General features: G+C 28.8%; 1 protein-coding gene across 4 annotated transcripts in view; it reads right to left on the bottom strand.

Annotated features, from left to right (window-relative positions):
* Positions 1-23,006, bottom strand: part of LOC126749554 (uncharacterized) — a 56,595-nt gene that overhangs the window by 30,609 nt on the left and 2,980 nt on the right. The window contains exons 1-4 of one of the 4 annotated variants that reach the window (XM_050459270.1): positions 9,030-9,426; positions 7,498-7,788; positions 7,308-7,442; positions 6,512-7,236 (exon numbers count right to left, since the gene is read on the bottom strand). The exons of 1 other annotated variant lie outside the window; for it this stretch is intronic. In XM_050459270.1, coding sequence (XP_050315227.1) covers positions 7,379-7,442; positions 7,498-7,788; positions 9,030-9,166 — 492 coding nt within the window. In that variant the 5' untranslated portion in view covers positions 9,167-9,426 and the 3' untranslated portion in view covers positions 6,512-7,236; positions 7,308-7,378. Of the gene's footprint in view, positions 1-6,511; positions 7,237-7,307; positions 7,443-7,497; positions 7,789-9,029; positions 9,427-23,006 lie in introns of those variants that run through there. 2 more of the 4 variants (XM_050459269.1, XM_050459267.1) reach the window with 2 other exon arrangements.

Here is a 23,006-nt window from a genome sequence, read left to right on the forward strand (position 1 = left end):
CTTCGCTAGGAGTACTTAACAGTTTTTAAATGAAAGCTCTATCTTTAATAACAAAAAAGTTATGCAAAATTTTCGATCTAAAAAAGTACATGTTAATTGTAAAAAACCGAAATTTCGATTTTTCTTAAAAACTATAATTTTTTCAATTTTGATAATTATGTGCAAGGTGCCCCTTTGCGAGGAGTACTTGGCAGTTTTTAAATGAAAGCTCTATCTTTAATAACAAAAAAGTTATGCAAAATTTTCGATATAAAAAAGTACATGTTAATTGTAAAAAACCGAAATTTCGATTTTTTTCAAAAACTATAATTTTTTAAATTTTAATAATTATGTGCAAGATGCCTCTTCGCTAGGAGTACTTGACTGTTTTTAAATGAAAGCTCTATCTTTAATAACAAAAAAGTAATGCAAAATTTTCGATCTAAAAAAGTACATGTTAATCGTAAAAAACCGAAATTTCGATTTTTCTCAAAAACTATAATTTTTTCAATTTTGATAATTACGCGAAAGGTGCCCCTTCGCTAGGAGTACTTAACAGTTTTTAAATGAAAGCTCTATCTTTAATAACAAAAAAGTTATGCAAAATTTTCGATCCAAAAAAGTACATGTTAATTGTAAAAAACCGAAATTTCGATTTTTTTCAAAAACTATAATTTTTTAAATTTTAATAATTATGTGCAAGATGCCCCTTCGCTACGAGTACTTAACAGTTTTTAAATGAAAGCTCTATCTTTAATACCAAAAAAGTTATGCAAAATTTTCGATCTAAAAAAGTACATGTTAATTGTAAAAAACCGAAATTTCGATTTTTCTCAAAAACTATAATTTTTTCAATTTTGATAATTACGCGAAAGTTGCCCCTTCGCTAGGAGTACTTAACAGTTTTTAAATGAAAGCTCTATCTTTAATAACAAAAAAGTTATGCAAAATTTTCGATCTAAAAAAGTACATGTTAATTGTAAAAAACCGATATTTCGATTTTTCTCAAAAACTATAATTTTTTTAATTTTGATAATTATGTGCAAGGTGCCCCTTTGCGAGGAGTACTTGGCAGTTTTTAAATGAAAGCTCTATCTTTAATAACAAAAAAGTAATGCAAAATTTTCGATCTAAAAAAGTACATGTTAATCGTAAAAAACCGAAATTTCGATTTTTCTCAAAAACTATAATTTTTTCAATTTTGATAATTACGCGAAAGGTGCCCCTTCGCTAGGAGTACTTAACAGTTTTTAAATGAAAGCTCTATCTTTAATAACAAAAAAGTTATGCAAAATTTTCGATCTAAAAAAGTACATGTTAATTGTAAAAAACCGAAATTTCGATTTTTCTTAAAAACTATAATTTTTTTAATTTTGATAACTATGTGCAAGGTGCCCCTTTGCGAGGAGTACTTGGCAGTTTTTAAATGAAAGCTCTATCTTTAATAACAAAAAAGTTATGCAAAATTTTCGATCTAAAAAAGTACATGTTAATTGTAAAAAACGGAAATTTCGATTTTTTTCAAAAACTATAATTTTTTAAATTTTAATAATTATGTGCAAGATGCCTCTGCGCTAGGAGTACTTAACAGTTTTTAAATGAAAGCTCTATCTTTAATAACAAAAAAGTTATGCAAAATTTTCGATCTAAAAAAGTACATGTTAATTGTAAAAAACCGAAATTTCGATTTTTCTCAAGAACTATAATTTTTTCAATTTTCATAATTATGTGCAAGGTGCCTCTTCGCTAGGAGTACTTGACTGTTTTTAAATGAAAGCTCTATCTTTAATAACAAAAAAGTTATGCAAAATTTTCGATCCAAAAAAGTACATGTTAATTGTAAAAAACCAAAATTTCGATTTTTCTCAAAAACTATAATTTTTTCAATTTTAATAATTATGTGCAAGGTGCCCCTTCGCTAGGAGTACTTGACTGTTTTTAAATGAAAGCTCTATCTTTAATAACAAAAAAGTAATGCAAAATTTTCGATCTAAAAAAGTACATGTTAATTGTAAAAAACGGAAATTTCGATTTTTTTCAAAAACTATAATTTTTTAAATTTTAATAATTATGTGCAAGATGCCTCTGCGCTAGGAGTACTTAACAGTTTTTAAATGAAAGCTCTATCTTTAATAACAAAAAAGTTATGCAAAATTTTCGATCTAAAAAAGTACATGTTAATTGTAAAAAACCGAAATTTCGATTTTTCTCAAGAACTATAATTTTTTCAATTTTGATAATTATGTGCAAGGTGCCCCTTCGCTAGGAGTACTTGACTGTTTTTAAATGAAAGCTCTATCTTTAATAACAAAAAAGTTATGCAAAATTTTCGATATAAAAAAGTACATGTTAATTGTAAAAAACCGAAATTTCGATTTTTTTCAAAAACTATAATTTTTTAAATTTTAATAATTATATGCAAGATGCCTCTTCGCTAGGAGTACTTAACAGTTTTTAAATGAAGGCTCTATCTTTAATAGCAAAAAAGTTATGCAAAATTTTCGATCTAAAAAAGTACATGTTAATTGTAAAAAACCGAAATTTAAATTTTTTTTCAAAAACTACAATTTTTTTAGTTTTTGATTATTACGTACAAGGTGCCCCTTTGCGAGGAGTACTTGGCAGTTTTTAAATGAAAGCTCTATCTTTAATACCAAAAAAGTTATGCAAAATTTTCGATCTAAAAAAGTACATGTTAATTGTAAAAAACCGAAATTTCGATTTTTCTTAAAAACTATAATTTTTTCAATTTAGATAATTACGCGAAAGGTGCCCCTTCGCTAGGAGTACTTAACAGTTTTTAAATGAAAGCTCTATCTTTAATACCAAAAAAGTTATGCAAAATTTTCGATCTAAAAAAGTACATGTTATTTGTAAAAAACCGAAATTTCAATTTTTCTCAAAAACTATAATTTTTTTCAATTTTGATAATTATGTGCAAGATGCCTCTTCGCTAGGAGTACTTAACAGTTTTTAAATGAAGGCTCTATCTTTAATAGCAAAAAAGTTATGCAAAATTTTCGATCTAAAAAAGTACATGTTAATTGTAAAAAACCGAAATTTCGATTTTTCTCAAAAACTATAATTTTTTCAATTTTGATAATTACGCGAAAGGTGCCCCTTCGCTAGGAGTACTTAACAGTTTTTAAATGAAAGCTCTATCTTTAATAACAAAAAAGTTATGCAAAATTTTCGATCTAAAAAAGTACATGTTAATTGTAAAAAACCGAAATTTCAATTTTTCTCAAAAACTATAATTTTTTCAATTTTGATAATTATGTGCAAGGTGCCCCTTCGCAAGGAGTACTTGACTGTTTTTAAATGAAAGCTCTATCTTTAATAACAAAAAAGTTATGCAAAATTTTCGATATAAAAAAGTACATGTTAATTGTAAAAAACCGAAATTTCGATTTTTTTCAAAAACTATAATTTTTTAAATTTTAATAATTATGTGCAAGATGCCCCTTCGCTAGGAGTACTTGACTGTTTTTAAATGAAAGCTCTATCTTTAATAACAAAAAAGTAATGCAAAATTTTCGATCTAAAAAAGTACATGTTAATCGTAAAAAACCGAAATTTCGATTTTTCTCAAAAACTATAATTTTTTCAATTTTGATAATTACGCGAAAGGTGCCCCTTCACTAGGAGTACTTAACAGTTTTTAAATGAAAGCTCTATCTTTAATAACAAAAAAGTTATGCAAAATTTTCGATCTAAAAAAGTACATGTTAATTGTAAAAAACCGAAATTTCGATTTTTCTTAAAAACTATAATTTTTTTAATTTTGATAACTATGTGCAAGGTGCCCCTTTGCGAGGAGTACTTGGCAGTTTTTAAATGAAAGCTCTATCTTTAATAACAAAAAAGTTATGCAAAATTTTCGATCTAAAAAAGTACATGTTATTTGTAAAAAACCGAAATTTCAATTTTTCTCAAAAACTATAATTTTTTTCAATTTTGATAATTATGTGCAAGATGCCTCTTCGCTAGGAGTACTTAACAGTTTTTAAATGAAGGCTCTATCTTTAATAGCAAAAAAGTTATGCAAAATTTTCGATCTAAAAAAGTACATGTTAATTGTAAAAAACCGAAATTTCGATTTTTCTCAAAAACTATAATTTTTTCAATTTTGATAATTACGCGAAAGGTGCCCCTTCGCTAGGAGTACTTAACAGTTTTTAAATGAAAGCTCTATCTTTAATAACAAAAAAGTTATGCAAAATTTTCGATCTAAAAAAGTACATGTTAATTGTAAAAAACCGAAATTTCAATTTTTCTCAAAAACTATAATTTTTTCAATTTTGATAATTATGTGCAAGGTGCCCCTTCGCAAGGAGTACTTGACTGTTTTTAAATGAAAGCTCTATCTTTAATAACAAAAAAGTTATGCAAAATTTTCGATATAAAAAAGTACATGTTAATTGTAAAAAACCGAAATTTCGATTTTTTTCAAAAACTATAATTTTTTAAATTTTAATAATTATGTGCAAGATGCCTCTTCGCTAGGAGTACTTGACTGTTTTTAAATGAAAGCTCTATCTTTAATAACAAAAAAGTAATGCAAAATTTTCGATCTAAAAAAGTACATGTTAATCGTAAAAAACCGAAATTTCGATTTTTCTCAAAAACTATAATTTTTTCAATTTTGATAATTACGCGAAAGGTGCCCCTTCGCTAGGAGTACTTAACAGTTTTTAAATGAAAGCTCTATCTTTAATAACAAAAAAGTTATGCAAAATTTTCGATCTAAAAAAGTACATGTTAATTGTAAAAAACCGAAATTTCGATTTTTCTTAAAAACTATAATTTTTTTAATTTTGATAACTATGTGCAAGGTGCCCCTTTGCGAGGAGTACTTGGCAGTTTTTAAATGAAAGCTCTATCTTTAATAACAAAAAAGTTATGCAAAATTTTCGATCTAAAAAAGTACATGTTAATTGTAAAAAACCGAAATTTCGATTTTTCTCAAAAACTATAATTTTTTCAATTTTGATAATTACGCGAAAGGTGCCCCTTCGCTAGGAGTACTTAACAGTTTTTAAATGAAAGCTCTATCTTTAATAACAAAAAAGTTATGCAAAATTTTCGATCTAAAAAAGTACATGTTAATTGTAAAAAACCGAAATTTCGATTTTTCTTAAAAACTATAATTTTTTCAATTTTGATAATTATGTGCAAGGTGCCCCTTTGCGAGGAGTACTTGGCAGTTTTTAAATGAAAGCTCTATCTTTAATAACAAAAAAGTTATGCAAAATTTTCGATATAAAAAAGTACATGTTAATTGTAAAAAACCGAAATTTCGATTTTTTTCAAAAACTATAATTTTTTAAATTTTAATAATTATGTGCAAGATGCCTCTTCGCTAGGAGTACTTGACTGTTTTTAAATGAAAGCTCTATCTTTAATAACAAAAAAGTAATGCAAAATTTTCGATCTAAAAAAGTACATGTTAATCGTAAAAAACATAAATTACGATTTTTCTCAAAAACTATATTTTTTTCAATTTTGATAATTATGTGCAAGGTGCCCCTTTGCGAGGAGTACTTGGCAGTTTTTAAATGAAAGCTCTATCTTTAATAACAAAAAAGTAATGCAAAATTTTCGATCTAAAAAAGTACATGTTAATCGTAAAAAACCGAAATTTCGATTTTTCTCAAAAACTATAATTTTTTCAATTTTGATAATTACGCGAAAGGTGCCCCTTCGCTAGGAGTACTTAACAGTTTTTAAATGAAAGCTCTATCTTTAATAACAAAAAAGTTATGCAAAATTTTCGATCTAAAAAAGTACATGTTAATTTAAAAAACCGAAATTTCGATTTATTTCAAAGACTACAATTTTTTCAATTTTGATAATTATGTGCAAGGTGCCCCTTTGCGAGGAGTACTTGACTGTTTTTAAATGGAAGCTCTATCTTTAATAACAAAAAAGTTATGCAAAATTTTCGATCTAAAAAAGTACATGTTAATCGTAAAAAACCGAAATTTTGATTTTTCTCAAAAACTATAATTTTTTCAATTTTGATAATTACGCGAAAGGTGCCCCTTCGCTAGGAGTACTTAACAGTTTTTAAATGAAAGCTCTATCTTTAATAACAAAAAAGTTATGCAAAATTTTCGATCTAAAAAAGTACATGTTAATTGTAAAAAACCGATATTTCGATTTTTCTCAAAAACTATAATTTTTTTAATTTTGATAATTATGTGCAAGGTGCCCCTTTGCGAGGAGTACTTGGCAGTTTTTAAATGAAAGCTCTATCTTTAATAACAAAAAAAATATGCAAAATTTTCGATCCAAAAAAGTACATGTTAATTGTAAAAAACCAAAATTTCGATTTTTCTCAAAAACTATAATTTTTTCAATTTTAATAATTATGTGCAAGGTGCCCCTTCGCTAGGAGTACTTGACTGTTTTTAAATGAAAGCTCTATCTTTAATAACAAAAAAGTTATGCAAAATTTTCGATCTAAAAAAGTACATGTTAATCGTAAAAAACCTAAATTTCGATTTTTCTCAAAAACCATAATTTTTTCAATTTTGATAATTATGTGCAAGGTGCCCCTTTGCGAGGAGTACTTGGCAGTTTTTAAATGAAAGCTCTATCTTTAATAACAAAAAAGTTATGCAAAATTTTCGATCTAAAAAAGTACATGTTAATCGTAAAAAACATAAATTTCGATTTTTCTCAAAAACTATATTTTTTTCAATTTTGATAATTATGTGCAAGGTGCCCCTTTGCATGGAGTACTTGACAGTTTTTAAATGAAAGCTCTATCTTTAATAACAAAAAAGTTATGCAAAATTTTAAAACTAATAAACTTTGTGAAATTTCAGTTTTTCCACGTTTCAAGTTTTTTTTTACAATGAGTGCGACAGAGATAAACTTATAAGCTACAAAGTCCACCCACAAGTCAGTTTTGACCCCTGTTGACTTTTTTTAAATTTTCTTACTAAAAACTGATTTAAAAGACTTAATCGTACTATCCCCCTAGCACATTCCGTTCTACAATAATTATAAAAACAAACACGATATAGCTTGACTTGCCTTAATCCTAACTTCTTCTGACTCGTCTTGCATCAGTCTGTTCAGTTTATCACAGACAGTTTCCAGTGAAACTTTCGGTTTATTCTCGGGTAGTAGTTCGGCGTAGAACAAACCGATGACAAGGGCGGGATTGGCCCTTAGACGCCACCTTTAAACCAACTCGTCCTCGATTTGACCCCCAAATAACCTTGATATCTTTGATTCCATAAATCCCTAATTAAATTCAAAATATATCACAGACGAACTGCATGAATATTACATTTAAGGTGCTGCCATTTACTTACCATGCGTTTAATTAACTCCCCAATAAAATCCGTGAACATCAAGTCGGTGTCATCGCCCAAACACTCCTGGATCATGCGGTATACCTCCGGAAAATCCAGATAAGGGCCAACCTTCTGCATTGTACTTTTACAGGCCTAAATGGGGTCCATGCATGAGTTAAGTGAGTAAAATGATCCAAAAAAGTCATACCTTGACAATATACACGTCTGGAGCGCATAGATGCAAGAGTAAAGTGATGAGGTTCCCTTGGATCTCACTCGATCCTTGAATGCCTCCAAATTGGTCTCCTGGCCAAAGGATGTTGCCAGATCTCCTAATAACTGGATCAAGGATCTCCTTAGACGTGGATCCTCTTGACTGAATAGCAACTTGATCCTCACTGCTCCGGTAACTTGAAAGGAACTGAATTTGTACCCTGGCAAACTGTTCAGGAGTTTCGAGAAGGATTGCAGGGACTCCAGGATCAGCTCGCTTTCGTTCCTAGATAAGGAAGAATAGGTCGATCATTTTGTAAATGATTATATTAAGAGTAGAACCTTTCAAGGAACCTACAGTTGAGTAGCTCGTTGTCGAGTTATTTCTTCGGGTCCTATTTATTTATTAAGAAATAAATCCTGGAATTTTTACTGAATTGACTTAGAAAATGGACAATATTGATAATGTGGACTAAAAACTCATTAAAATCCATATCGAGATTTGATCACCAGAAACAAAGTCTGTGATAATCACAGGAAAGCTTGCCGGTCAATAAAATCAATCAATTAATAAATTGTCACTGCCAAAATTAGATGTTTTATTTGTAATTCTCATGGTAGAGATTTATTCAAAGTAAGTATATGTAAACGGAATCCAGGTATTTGAGGTTTTTAAAGAAAAAGAGAGAGAAGAAGAAGAAGAAAAAGAAGAAGCAGAAGAAACTTTGGGTTCAACTGCTTGTAAAAAATCAATAATTTTGTCCAGGCATTTAAAAAAGAGGAAGAAGGAGAAGAGAAGTAGAATGTAGCCAAAGTGCGAGAGAAATGAGGGAGGGAAAGGGATAGACAATGAGACGCCCACAGGAGTGGAGGAAACCAGAGGGTTGTCTGTCCATTTTCCTACCTCGTTTCCCTCTCACACTCGTTACTGCTACTTCTCTTCTTCTTCTTCTTTTTCAACGGTGTCAAATACTCGGAAGAAGTTATTGATTTGCCAAACCTGCCATTCTGCCCATCATTTGGGCACCTTATAACAATAAATGTTTTTTTTGGACTTTTATTGTAATGGGATTTTTAGTCCCGAGGGTTCGTATGTCAAAGAAACCACTTATGTCGGGAAATCTCAGTTAATTCACCTCAGTTATGGGCTTAGTTTTAACACATTTTAATAACAAAATAGATAACATAAATTGCTAGCCAAGAAACAGAACAGTTGTAACCTTACCTATTAATAATAAAAGCACTGACCCGGATTAAAACCTTTTAACGGAACCACGGAGTCAAAAGCGCCATACTTCTTTATTAAATGGTGATAAACGAAGTAATAATCATACGAATACTCCGAGCAGAAATGTAGGGTTTAAGGAATGTCACACATTTCCACAAATAAATAAAAAATTTAAGACGCCCGATATTCTAATAGAACGAACTATAGCAAATTTAGAGGTCGTTTCGCTACATTATATATTTTGTTTGTGGTTTGATATTTTTTTTTAATTTTCAAAATTTTTAAGTTAAGAAACTTACCCCAAATTGTTATAATCCAAACAGTCCATTAAAATGCCCAGTATCTGATTGCAGTACCGCACCACGAGCTCCTTATTCAAATTCTCCGGGGCATACCCCGAACTTCCGCACCCAGCAGCTCTGGTCCAGCTGGACATCCAAAATCATCTCCAATAGGTTTTCTATTAAAACCACCTGTTTGCTCTCTACATTGTCCTTGATCAAGTAGGTAAAGAAAGCGACCACTACCGTCCACTGAGGTATCAGGTCCGACCGAATACTGGGCCCATAAAGGAGGCGATCCATGACAAAGTGTGCTACATGTCTGCACATACGTCCCCCACCACTGTTTCGGTCATTTTTAGAAAGAGAAGTTAGTCCTGGTCGTTGCAGAGAGAGCTGGAGAATAAAAGATATGCTCACATGTGAACGAGTGAGTCAACCCATATCCCCCACCCGCCCCACACTGTTTATCAGTAAGAAATTATATACCCCCCCCTCTTTCAAATTTTTTCATAATTTTTTTTTATTCGAATTCCAACTAACTATAACAGCGGATTATTCTGATCACCTAGATTACGAAAACACCGGGTTATAACAGGATCCGAGCAGAACTAAGGAGCCTTCAAAGTTTGGGTTTTTTCATTTTTCGGGTATACCCCCCCGTATCGAATTTTTTCACCAAAAATTGATTTTTTCGAAATCAAACTAAGTATACCAGCGTCTTATTCTGATCACCTAGATTACGAAATCACCGGGTTATAACAGGATCCGAACAGAACTAAGGGAATGAGAGCACTTTGAAAATCCTGAAAAAGTCGTTTTCGACGTCCGTTTTTGAGGCCAAAAATGGGCTACAAAAATGCCATATCTCGGCTCTCGTAGAAGCTACGACCTTGCGGATGGTCTCGTTGCATTCAGAAGGACCAAACTAAGACAAAACCGTTGGAATTTTCACGATAGCTCATATAGGAGCCGAGATATGAGCCTTCAAAATTTGGGTTTTTTCATTTTTCGGGTATACCCCCCCGTATCGAATTTTTTCACCAAAAATTGATTTTTTCGAAATCAAACTAAGTATACCAGCGTCTTATTCTGATCAACTAGATTACGAAAACACCGGGTTATAACAGGATCCGAGCAGAACTAAGGAAATGAGAGCACTTTGAAAATCCTGAAAAAGTCGTTTTCGACGTCCGTTTTTGAGGCCGAAAATGGGCTACAAAAATGCCATATCTCGGCTCTCGTAGAAGCTACGACCTTGCGGATGGTCTCGTTGGATTCAGAAGGAAGAAACTAAGACAAAACCGTTGGAATTTTCCCGATAGCTCATATACAAGCCGAGATATGAGCCTTCAAAGTTTGGGTTTCTTCATTTTTCGGGTATACCCCCCCGTATCGAATTTTTTCACCAAAAATTGATTTTTTTCAAAGTCAAACTAAGTATACCAGCGTCTTATTCTGATCACCTAGATTACGAAAACACCGGGTTATAACAGGATCCGAGCAGAACTAAGGGAATGAGAGCACTTTGAAAATCCTGAAAAAGTCGTTTTCGACGTCCGTTTTTGAGGCCAAAAATGGGCAACAAAAATGCCATATCTCAGCTCTTGTAAAAGCTACGACCTTGCGGATGGTCTCGATGGATTCAGAAGGACGAAACTAAGACAAAACCGTTGGAATTTTCCCGATAGCTCATATACAAGCCGAGATATGAGCCTTCAAAGTTTGGGTTTCTTCATTTTTCGGGTATACCCCCCCGTATCGAATTTTTTCACCAAAAATTGATTTTTTCGAAATCAAACTAAGTATACCAGCGTCTTATTCTGATCACCTAGATTACGAAAACACCGGGTTATAACAGGATCCGAGCAGAACTAAGGGAATGAGAGCACTTTGAAAATCCTGAAAAAGTCGTTTTCGACGTCCGTTTTTGAGGCCAAAAATGGGCTACAAAAATGCCATATCTCGGCTCTCGTAGAAGCTACGACCTTGCGGGTGGTCTCGTTGGATTCAGAAGGAAGAAACTAAGACAAAACCGTTGGAATTTTCCCGATAGCTCATATACAAGCCGAGATATGAGCCTTCAAAGTTTGGGTTTCTTCATTTTTCGGGTATACCCCCCCGTATCGAATTTTTTCACCAAAAATTGATTTTTTCGAAATCAAACTAAGTATACCAGCGTCTTATTCTGATCACCTAGATTACGAAAACACCGGGTTATAACAGGATCCGAGCAGAACTAAGGGAATGAGAGCACTTTGAAAATCCTGAAAAAGTCGTTTTCGACGTCCGTTTTTGAGGCCAAAAATGGGCTACAAAAATGCCATATCTCGGCTCTCGTAGAAGCTACAATCTTGCGGATGGTCTCGTGGGATTCAGAAGGACGAAACTAAGACAAAACCGTTGGAATTTTCACGATAGCTCCCATAGAAGCCGAGATATGAGCCTTCAAAATTTTCGATCTAAAAAAGTACATGTTAATTGTAAAAAACCGAAATTTCGATTTTTCTCAAAAACTATAATTTTTTTCAATTTTGATAATTATGTGCAAGGTGCCCCTTCGCTAGGAGTACCTGACTGTTTTTAAATGAAAGCTCTATCTTTAATAACAAAAAAGTTATGCAACATTTTCGATCTAAAAAAGTACATGTTAATTGTAAAAAACCGAAATTTCGATTTTTTTCAAAAACTATAATTTTTTCAATTTTAATAATTATGTGCAAGGTGCTCCTTTGCCAGGAGTGCTTGGCAGTTTTTAAATGAAAGCTTTATCTTTAATAACAAAAAAGGTATGCAAAATTTTCGATCTAAAAAAGTACATGTTATTTGTAAAAAACCGAAATTTCGATTTTTTTCAAAAACTATAATTTTTTAGATTTTGATTATTACGTACAAAGTGCCCCTTTGCCAGGAGTGCTTGGCAGTTTTTAAATAGAAGCTCTATCTTTAATAACAAAAAAGTTATGCAAAATTTTCTATCTAAAAAAGTACATGTTAATCGTAAAAAACCGAAATTTCGATTTTTCTCAAAAACTATAATTTTTTCAATTTTGATAATTATGTGCAAGGTGCCCCTTTGCGAGGAGTACTTGGCAGTTCTTAAATGAAAGCTCTATCTTTAATAACAAAAAAGGTATGCAAAATTTTCGATCTAAAAAAGTACATGTTAATTGTAAAAAACCGAAATTTCGATTTTTCTCAAAAACTATAATTTTTTCAATTTTGATAATTATGTGCAAGGTGCCCCTTCGCTAGGAGTACTTGACTGTTTTTAAATGAAAGCTCTATCTTTAATAACAAAAAAGTAATGCAAAATTTTCGATCTAAAAAAGTACATGTTAATTGTAAAAAACCGAAATTTCGATTTTTCTCAAAAACTATAATTTTTTCAATTTTGATAATTATGTGCAAGGTGCCCCTTCGCTAGGAGTACTTGACTGTTTTTAAATGAAAGCTCTATCTTTAATAACAAAAAAGTTATGCAAAATTTTCGATATAAAAAAGTACATGTTAATTGTAAAAAACCGAAATTTCGATTTTTTTCAAAAACTATAATTTTTTAAATTTTAATAATTATGTGCAAGATGCCTCTTCGCTAGGAGTACTTAACAGTTTTTAAATGAAGGCTCTATCTTTAATAGCAAAAAAGTTATGCAAAATTTTCGATCTAAAAAAGTACATGTTAATTGTAAAAAACCGAAATTTAGATTTTTTTCAAAAACTACAATTTTTTTAGTTTTTGATTATTACGTACAAGGTGCCCCTTTGCAAGGAGTACTTGGCAGTTTTTAAATGAAAGGTCTATCTTTAATAACAAAAAAGTTATGCAAGATTTTCGATCTAAAAAAGTACATGTTAATTGTAAAAAACCGAAATTTCGATTTTTCTCAAAAACTATAATTTTTTCAATTTTGATAATTACGCGAAAGGTGCCCCTTCGCTAGGAGTACTTAACAGTTTTTAAATGAAAGCTCTATCTTTAATAACAAAAAAGTTATGCAAAATTTTCGATCTAAAAAAGTACATGTTAATTGTAAAAAACCGAAATTTCGATTTTTCTCAAAAACTATAATTTTTTCAATTTTGATAATTATGTGCAAGGTGCCCCTTCGCTAGGAGTACTTGACTGTTTTTAAATGAAAGCTCTATCTTTAATAACAAAAAAGTTATGCAAAATTTTCGATATAAAAAAGTACATGTTAATTGTAAAAAACCGAAATTTCGATTTTTTCAAAAACTATAATTTTTTAAATTTTAATAATTATGTGCAAGATGCCTCTTCGCTAGGAGTACTTAACAGTTTTTAAATGAAGGCTCTATCTTTAATAGCAAAAAAGTTATGCAAAATTTTCGATCTAAAAAAGTACATGTTAATTGTAAAAAACCGAAATTTCGATTTTTCTCAAAAACTATAATTTTTTCAATTTTGATAATTACGCGAAAGGTGCCCCTTCGCTAGGAGTACTTAACAGTTTTTAAATGAAAGCTCTATCTTTAATAACAAAAAAGTTATGCAAAATTTTCGATCTAAAAAAGTACATGTTAATTGTAAAAAACCGAAATTTCGATTTTTCTCAAAAACTATAATTTTTTCAATTTTGATAATTATGTGCAAGGTGCCCCTTTGCGAGGAGTACTTGGCAGTTTTTAAATGAAAGCTCTATCTTTAATAACAAAAAAGTTATGCAAAATTTTCGATATAAAAAAGTACATGTTAATTGTAAAAAACCGAAATTTCGATTTTTTTCAAAAACTATAATTTTTTAAATTTTAATAATTATGTGCAAGATGCCTCTTCGCTAGGAGTACTTGACTGTTTTTAAATGAAAGCTCTATCTTTAATAACAAAAAAGTAATGCAAAATTTTCGATCTAAAAAAGTACATGTTAATTGTAAAAAACCGAAATTTCGATTTTTCTTAAAAACTATAATTTTTTCAATTTTGATAATTATGTGCAAGGTGCCCCTTTGCGAGGAGTACTTGGCAGTTTTTAAATGAAAGCTCTATCTTTAATAACAAAAAAGTTATGCAAAATTTTCGATATAAAAAAGTACATGTTAATTGTAAAAAACCGAAATTTCGATTTTTTTCAAAAACTATAATTTTTTAAATTTTAATAATTATGTGCAAGATGCCTCTTCGCTAGGAGTACTTGACTGTTTTTAAATGAAAGCTCTATCTTTAATAACAAAAAAGTAATGCAAAATTTTCGATCTAAAAAAGTACATGTTAATCGTAAAAAACCGAAATTTCGATTTTTCTCAAAAACTATAATTTTTTCAATTTTGATAATTACGCGAAAGGTGCCCCTTCGCTAGGAGTACTTAACAGTTTTTAAATGAAAGCTCTATCTTTAATAACAAAAAAGTTATGCAAAATTTTCGATCTAAAAAAGTACATGTTAATTGTAAAAAACCGAAATTTCGATTTTTCTCAAAAACTATAATTTTTTCAATTTTGATAATTATGTGCAAGGTGCCCCTTTGCGAGGAGTACTTGGCAGTTTTTAAATGAAAGCTCTATCTTTAATAACAAAAAAGTTATGCAAAATTTTCGATCTAAAAAAGTACATGTTAATTTAAAAAACCGAAATTTCGATTTATTTCAAAGACTACAATTTTTTCAATTTTGATAATTATGTGCAAGGTGCCCCTTTGCGAGGAGTACTTGACTGTTTTTAAATGGAAGCTCTATCTTTAATAACAAAAAAGTTATGCAAAATTTTCTATCTAAAAAAGTACATGTTAATTGTAAAAAACCGAAATTTCGATTTTTTTCAAAAACTATAATTTTTTCAATTTTGATAATTATGTGCAAGGTGCCCCTTCGCTAGGAGTACTTGACTGTTTTTAAATGAAAGCTCTATCTTTAATAACAAAAAAGTTATGCAAAATTTTCGATATAAAAAAGTACATGTTAATTGTAAAAAACCGAAATTTCGATTTTTTTCAAAAACTATAATTTTTTAAATTTTAATAATTATGTGCAAGATGCCTCTTCGCTAGGAGTACTTAACAGTTTTTAAATGAAGGCTCTATCTTTAATAGCAAAAAAGTTATGCAAAATTTTCGATCTAAAAAAGTACATGTTAATTGTAAAAAACCGAAATTTAGATTTTTTTCAAAAACTACAATTTTTTTAGTTTTTGATTATTACGTACAAGGTGCCCCTTTGCAAGGAGTACTTGGCAGTTTTTAAATGAAAGGTCTATCTTTAATAACAAAAAAGTTATGCAAGATTTTCGATCTAAAAAAGTACATGTTAATTGTAAAAAACCGAAATTTCGATTTTTCTCAAAAACTATAATTTTTTCAATTTTGATAATTACGCGAAAGGTGCCCCTTCGCTAGGAGTACTTAACAGTTTTTAAATGAAAGCTCTATCTTTAATAACAAAAAAGTTATGCAAAATTTTCGATCTAAAAAAGTACATGTTAATTGTAAAAAACAGAAATTTCGATTTTTCTCAAAAACTATAATTTTTTCAATTTTGATAATTATGTGCAAGGTGCCCCTTCGCTAGGAGTACTTGACTGTTTTTAAATGAAAGCTCTATCTTTAATAACAAAAAAGTTATGCAAAATTTTCGATATAAAAAAGTACATGTTAATTGTAAAAAACCGAAATTTCGATTTTTTCAAAAACTATAATTTTTTCAATTTTGATAATTACGCGAAAGGTGCCCCTTCGCTAGGAGTACTTAACAGTTTTTAAATGAAAGCTCTATCTTTAATAACAAAAAAGTTATGCAAAATTTTCGATCTAAAAAAGTACATGTTAATTGTAAAAAACCGAAATTTCGATTTTTCTCAAAAACTATAATTTTTTCAATTTTGATAATTATGTGCAAGGTGCCCCTTTGCGAGGAGTACTTGGCAGTTTTTAAATGAAAGCTCTATCTTTAATAACAAAAAAGTTATGCAAAATTTTCGATCTAAAAAAGTACATGTTAATTTAAAAAACCGAAATTTCGATTTATTTCAAAGACTACAATTTTTTCAATTTTGATAATTATGTGCAAGGTGCCCCTTTGCGAGGAGTACTTGACTGTTTTTAAATGGAAGCTCTATCTTTAATAACAAAAAAGTTATGCAAAATTTTCTATCTAAAAAAGTACATGTTAATCGTAAAAAACCGAAATTTCGATTTTTCTCAAAAACTATAATTTTTTCAATTTTGATAATTACGCGAAAGGTGCCCCTTCGCTAGGAGTACTTAACAGTTTTTTAATGAAAGCTCTATCTTTAATAACAAAAAAGTTATGCAAAATTTTCTATCTAAAAAATTACATGCTAATCGTAAAAAACCGAAATTTCGATTTTTCTCAAAAACTATAATTTTTTCAATTTTGATAATTATGTGCAAGGTGCCCCTTTGCGAGGAGTACTTGGCAGTTCTTAAATGAAAGCTCTATCTTTAATAACAAAAAAGTTATGCAAAATTTTCGATCTAAAAAAGTACATGTTAATTGTAAAAAACCGAAATTTCGATTTTTCTCAAAAACTATAATTTTTTCAATTTTGATAATTATGTGCAAGGTGCCCCTTCGCTAGGAGTACTTGACTGTTTTTAAATGAAAGCTCTATCTTTAATAACAAAAAAGTAATGCAAAATTTTCGATCTAAAAAAGTACATGTTAATTGTAAAAAACCGAAATTTCGATTTTTCTCAAAAACTATAATTTTTTCAATTTTGATAATTATGTGCAAGGTGCCCCTTCGCTAGGAGTACTTGACTGTTTTTAAATGAAAGCTCTATCTTTAATAACAAAAAAGTTATGCAAAATTTTCGATATAAAAAAGTACATGTTAATTGTAAAAAACCGAAATTTCGATTTTTTTCAAAAACTATAATTTTTTAAATTTTAATAATTATGTGCAAGATGCCTCTTCGCTAGGAGTACTTAACAGTTTTTAAATGAAGGCTCTATCTTTAATAGCAAAAAAGTTATGCAAAATTTTCGATCTAAAAAAGTACATGTTAATTGTAAAAAACCGAAATTTAGATTTTTTTCAAAAACTACAATTTTTTTAGTTTTTGATTATTACGTACAAGGTGCCCCTTTGCGAGGAGTACTTGGCAGTTTTTAAATGAAAGGTCTATCTTTAATAACAAAAAAGTAATGCAAAATTTTCGATCTAAAAAAGTACATGTTAATCGTAAAAAACCGAAATTTCGATTTTTCTCAAAAACTATAATTTTTTCAATTTTGATAATTACGCGAAAGGTGCCCCTTCGCTAGGAGTACTTAACAGTTTTTAAATGAAAGCTCTATCTTTAATAACAAAAAAGTTATGCAAAATTTTCGATCTAAAAAAGTACATGTTAATTGTAAAAAACCGAAATTTCGATTTTTCTTAAAAACTATAATTTTTTCAATTTTGATAATTATGTGCAAGGTGCCCCTTTGCGAGGAGTACTTGGCAGTTTTTAAATGAAAGCTCTATCTTTAATAACAAAAAAGTTATGCAAAATTTTCGATATAAAAAAGTACATGTTAATTGTAAAAAACCGAAATTTCGATTTTTTTCAAAAACTATAATTTTTTAAATTTTAATAATTATGTGCAAGATGCCTCTTCGCTAGGAGTACTTGACTGTTTTTAAATGAAAGCTCTATCTTTAATAACAAAAAAGTAATGCAAAATTTTCGATCTAAAAAAGTACATGTTAATCGTAAAAAACCGAAATTTCGATTTTTCTCAAAAACTATAATTTTTTCAATTTTGATAATTACGCGAAAGGTGCCCCTTCGCTAGGAGTACTTAACAGTTTTTAAATGAAAGCTCTATCTTTAATAACAAAAAAGTTATGCAAAATTTTCGATCCAAAAAAGTACATGTTAATTGTAAAAAACCGAAATTTCGATTTTTTTCAAAAACTATAATTTTTTAAATTTTAATAATTATGTGCAAGATGCCCCTTCGCTACGAGTACTTAACAGTTTTTAAATGAAAGCTCTATCTTTAATACCAAAAAAGTTATGCAAAATTTTCGATCTAAAAAAGTACATGTTAATTGTAAAAAACCGAAATTTCGATTTTTCTCAAAAACTATAATTTTTTCAATTTTGATAATTACGCGAAAGTTGCCCCTTCGCTAGGAGTACTTAACAGTTTTTAAATGAAAGCTCTATCTTTAATAACAAAAAAGTTATGCAAAATTTTCGATCTAAAAAAGTACATGTTAATTGTAAAAAACCGATATTTCGATTTTTCTCAAAAACTATAATTTTTTTAATTTTGATAATTATGTGCAAGGTGCCCCTTTGCGAGGAGTACTTGGCAGTTTTTAAATGAAAGCTCTATCTTTAATAACAAAAAAGTTATGCAAAATTTTCGATCCAAAAAAGTACATGTTAATTGTAAAAAACCAAAATTTCGATTTTTCTCAAAAACTATAATTTTTTCAATTTTAATAATTATGTGCAAGGTGCCCCTTCGCTAGGAGTACTTGACTGTTTTTAAATGAAAGCTCTATCTTTAATAACAAAAAAGTAATGCAAAATTTTCGATCTAAAAAAGTACATGTTAATTGTAAAAAACGGAAATTTCGATTTTTTTCAAAAACTATAATTTTTTAAATTTTAATAATTATGTGCAAGATGCCTCTGCGCTAGGAGTACTTAACAGTTTTTAAATGAAAGCTCTATCTTTAATAACAAAAAAGTTATGCAAAATTTTCGATCTAAAAAAGTACATGTTAATTGTAAAAAACCGAAATTTCGATTTTTCTCAAGAACTATAATTTTTTCAATTTTGATAATTATGTGCAAGGTGCCCCTTCGCTAGGAGTACTTGACTGTTTTTAAATGAAAGCTCTATCTTTAATAACAAAAAAGTTATGCAAAATTTTCGATATAAAAAAGTACATGTTAATTGTAAAAAACCGAAATTTCGATTTTTTTCAAAAACTATAATTTTTTAAATTTTAATAATTATATGCAAGATGCCTCTTCGCTAGGAGTACTTAACAGTTTTTAAATGAAGGCTCTATCTTTAATAGCAAAAAAGTTATGCAAAATTTTCGATCTAAAAAAGTACATGTTAATTGTAAAAAACCGAAATTTCGATTTTTCTTAAAAACTATAATTTTTTCAATTTTGATAATTACGCGAAAGGTGCCCCTTCGCTAGGAGTACTTAACAGTTTTTAAATGAAAGCTCTATCTTTAATACCAAAAAAGTTATGCAAAATTTTCGATCTAAAAAAGTACATGTTATTTGTAAAAAACCGAAATTTCAATTTTTCTCAAAAACTATAATTTTTTTCAATTTTGATAATTATGTGCAAGATGCCTCTTCGCTAGGAGTACTTAACAGTTTTTAAATGAAGGCTCTATCTTTAATAGCAAAAAAGTTATGCAAAATTTTCGATCCAAAAAAGTACATGTTAATTGTAAAAAACCGAAATTTTGATTTTTTTCAAAAACTATAATTTTTTAAATTTTAATAATTATGTGCAAGATGCCCCTTCGCTACGAGTACTTAACAGTTTTTAAATGAAAGCTCTATCTTTAATACCAAAAAAGTTATGCAAAATTTTCGATCTAAAAAAGTACATGTTAATTGTAAAAAACCGAAATTTCGATTTTTCTCAAAAACTATAATTTTTTCAATTTTGATAATTACGCGAAAGTTGCCCCTTCGCTAGGAGTACTTAACAGTTTTTAAATGAAAGCTCTATCTTTAATAACAAAAAAGTTATGCAAAATTTTCGATCTAAAAAAGTACATGTTAATTGTAAAAAACCGATATTTCGATTTTTCTCAAAAACTATAATTTTTTTAATTTTGATAATTATGTGCAAGGTGCCCCTTTGCGAGGAGTACTTGGCAGTTTTTAAATGAAAGCTCTATCTTTAATAACAAAAAAGTTATGCAAAATTTTCGATCCAAAAAAGTACATGTTAATTGTAAAAAACCAAAATTTCGATTTTTCTCAAAAACTATAATTTTTTCAATTTTAATAATTATGTGCAAGGTGCCCCTTCGCTAGGAGTACTTGACTGTTTTTAAATGAAAGCTCTATCTTTAATAACAAAAAAGTAATGCAAAATTTTCGATCTAAAAAAGTACATGTTAATTGTAAAAAACGGAAATTTCGATTTTTTTCAAAAACTATAATTTTTTAAATTTTAATAATTATGTGCAAGATGCCTCTGCGCTAGGAGTACTTAACAGTTTTTAAATGAAAGCTCTATCTTTAATAACAAAAAAGTTATGCAAAATTTTCGATCTAAAAAAGTACATGTTAATTGTAAAAAACCGAAATTTCGATTTTTCTCAAGAACTATAATTTTTTCAATTTTGATAATTATGTGCAAGGTGCCCCTTCGCTAGGAGTACTTGACTGTTTTTAAATGAAAGCTCTATCTTTAATAACAAAAAAGTTATGCAAAATTTTCGATATAAAAAAGTACATGTTAATTGTAAAAAACCGAAATTTCGATTTTTTTCAAAAACTATAATTTTTTAAATTTTAATAATTATATGCAAGATGCCTCTTCGCTAGGAGTACTTAACAGTTTTTAAATGAAGGCTCTATCTTTAATAGCAAAAAAGTTATGCAAAATTTTCGATCTAAAAAAGTACATGTTAATTGTAAAAAACCGAAATTTAAATTTTTTTTCAAAAACTACAATTTTTTTAGTTTTTGATTATTACGTACAAGGTGCCCCTTTGCGAGGAGTACTTGGCAGTTTTTAAATGAAAGCTCTATCTTTAATACCAAAAAAGTTATGCAAAATTTTCGATCTAAAAAAGTACATGTTAATTGTAAAAAACCGAAATTTCGATTTTTCTTAAAAACTATAATTTTTTCAATTTTGATAATTACGCGAAAGGTGCCCCTTCGCTAGGAGTACTTAACAGTTTTTAAATGAAAGCTCTATCTTTAATACCAAAAAAGTTATGCAAAATTTTCGATCTAAAAAAGTACATGTTATTTGTAAAAAACCGAAATTTCAATTTTTCTCAAAAACTATAATTTTTTTAAATTTTGATAATTATGTGCAAGATGCCTCTTCGCTAGGAGTACTTAACAGTTTTTAAATGAAGGCTCTATCTTTAATAGCAAAAAAGTTATGCAAAATTTTCGATCTAAAAAAGTACATGTTAATTGTAAAAAACCGAAATTTCGATTTTTCTCAAAAACTATAATTTTTTCAATTTTGATAATTACGCGAAAGGTGCCCCTTCGCTAGGAGTACTTAACAGTTTTTAAATGAAAGCTCTATCTTTAATAACAAAAAAGTTATGCAAAATTTTCGATCTAAAAAAGTACATGTTAATTGTAAAAAACCGAAATTTCAATTTTTCTCAAAAACTATAATTTTTTCAATTTTGATAATTATGTGCAAGGTGCCCCTTCGCAAGGAGTACTTGACTGTTTTTAAATGAAAGCTCTATCTTTAATAACAAAAAAGTAATGCAAAATTTTCGATCTAAAAAAGTACATGTTAATCGTAAAAAACCGAAATTTCGATTTTTCTCAAAAACTATAATTTTTTCAATTTTGATAATTACGCGAAAGGTGCCCCTTCGCTAGGAGTACTTAACAGTTTTTAAATGAAAGCTCTATCTTTAATAACAAAAAAGTTATGCAAAATTTTCGATCTAAAAAAGTACATGTTAATTGTAAAAAACCGAAATTTCAATTTTTCTCAAAAACTATAATTTTTTCAATTTTGGTATTTATGTGCAAGGTGCCCCTTCGCAAGGAGTACTTGACTGTTTTTAAATGAAAGCTCTATCTTTAATAACAAAAAAGTTATGCAAAATTTTCGATATAAAAAAGTACATGTTAATTGTAAAAAACCGAAATTTCGATTTTTTTCAAAAACTATAATTTTTTAAATTTTAATAATTATGTGCAAGATGCCTCTTCGCTAGGAGTACTTGACTGTTTTTAAATGAAAGCTCTATCTTTAATAACAAAAAAGTAATGCAAAATTTTCGATCTAAAAAAGTACATGTTAATCGTAAAAAACCGAAATTTCGATTTTTCTCAAAAACTATAATTTTTTCAATTTTGATAATTACGCGAAAGGTGCCCCTTCGCTAGGAGTACTTAACAGTTTTTAAATGAAAGCTCTATCTTTAATAACAAAAAAGTTATGCAAAATTTTCGATCTAAAAAAGTACATGTTAATTGTAAAAAACCGAAATTTCGATTTTTCTTAAAAACTATATTTTTTTTAATTTTGATAACTATGTGCAAGGTGCCCCTTTGCGAGGAGTACTTGGCAGTTTTTAAATGAAAGCTCTATCTTTAATAACAAAAAAGTTATGCAAAATTTTCGATCTAAAAAAGTACATGTTAATTGTAAAAAACCGAAATTTCGATTTTTCTCAAAAACTATAATTTTTTCAATTTTGATAATTACGCGAAAGGTGCCCCTTCGCTAGGAGTACTTAACAGTTTTTAAATGAAAGCTCTATCTTTAATAACAAAAAAGTTATGCAAAATTTTCGATCTAAAAAAGTACATGTTAATTGTAAAAAACCGATATTTCGATTTTTCTCAAAAACTATAATTTTTTTAATTTTGATAATTATGTGCAAGGTGCCCCTTTGCGAGGAGTACTTGTCAGTTTTTAAATGAAAGCTCTATCTTTAATAACAAAAAAGTTATGCAAAATTTTCGATCCAAAAAAGTACATGTTAATTGTAAAAAACCAAAATTTCGATTTTTCTCAAAAACTATAATTTTTTCAATTTTAATAATTATGTGCAAGGTGCCCCTTCGCTAGGAGTACTTGACTGTTTTTAAATGAAAGCTCTATCTTTAATAACAAAAAAGTAATGCAAAATTTTCGATCTAAAAAAGTACATGTTAATTGTAAAAAACCGAAATTTCGATTTTTGTCAAAAACTATAATTTTTTTAATTTTGATAATTATGTGCAAGGTGCCCCTTTGCGAGGAGTACCTGGCAGTTTTTAAATGAAAGCTCTATCTTTAATAACAAAAAAGTTATGCAAAATTTTCGATCTAAA

Source organism: Anthonomus grandis, unplaced genomic scaffold (genome assembly GCF_022605725.1).
Source record: "Anthonomus grandis grandis unplaced genomic scaffold, icAntGran1.3 ctg00000301.1, whole genome shotgun sequence".
NCBI classification, from domain to species: Eukaryota; Metazoa; Arthropoda; class Insecta; order Coleoptera; family Curculionidae; genus Anthonomus; species Anthonomus grandis.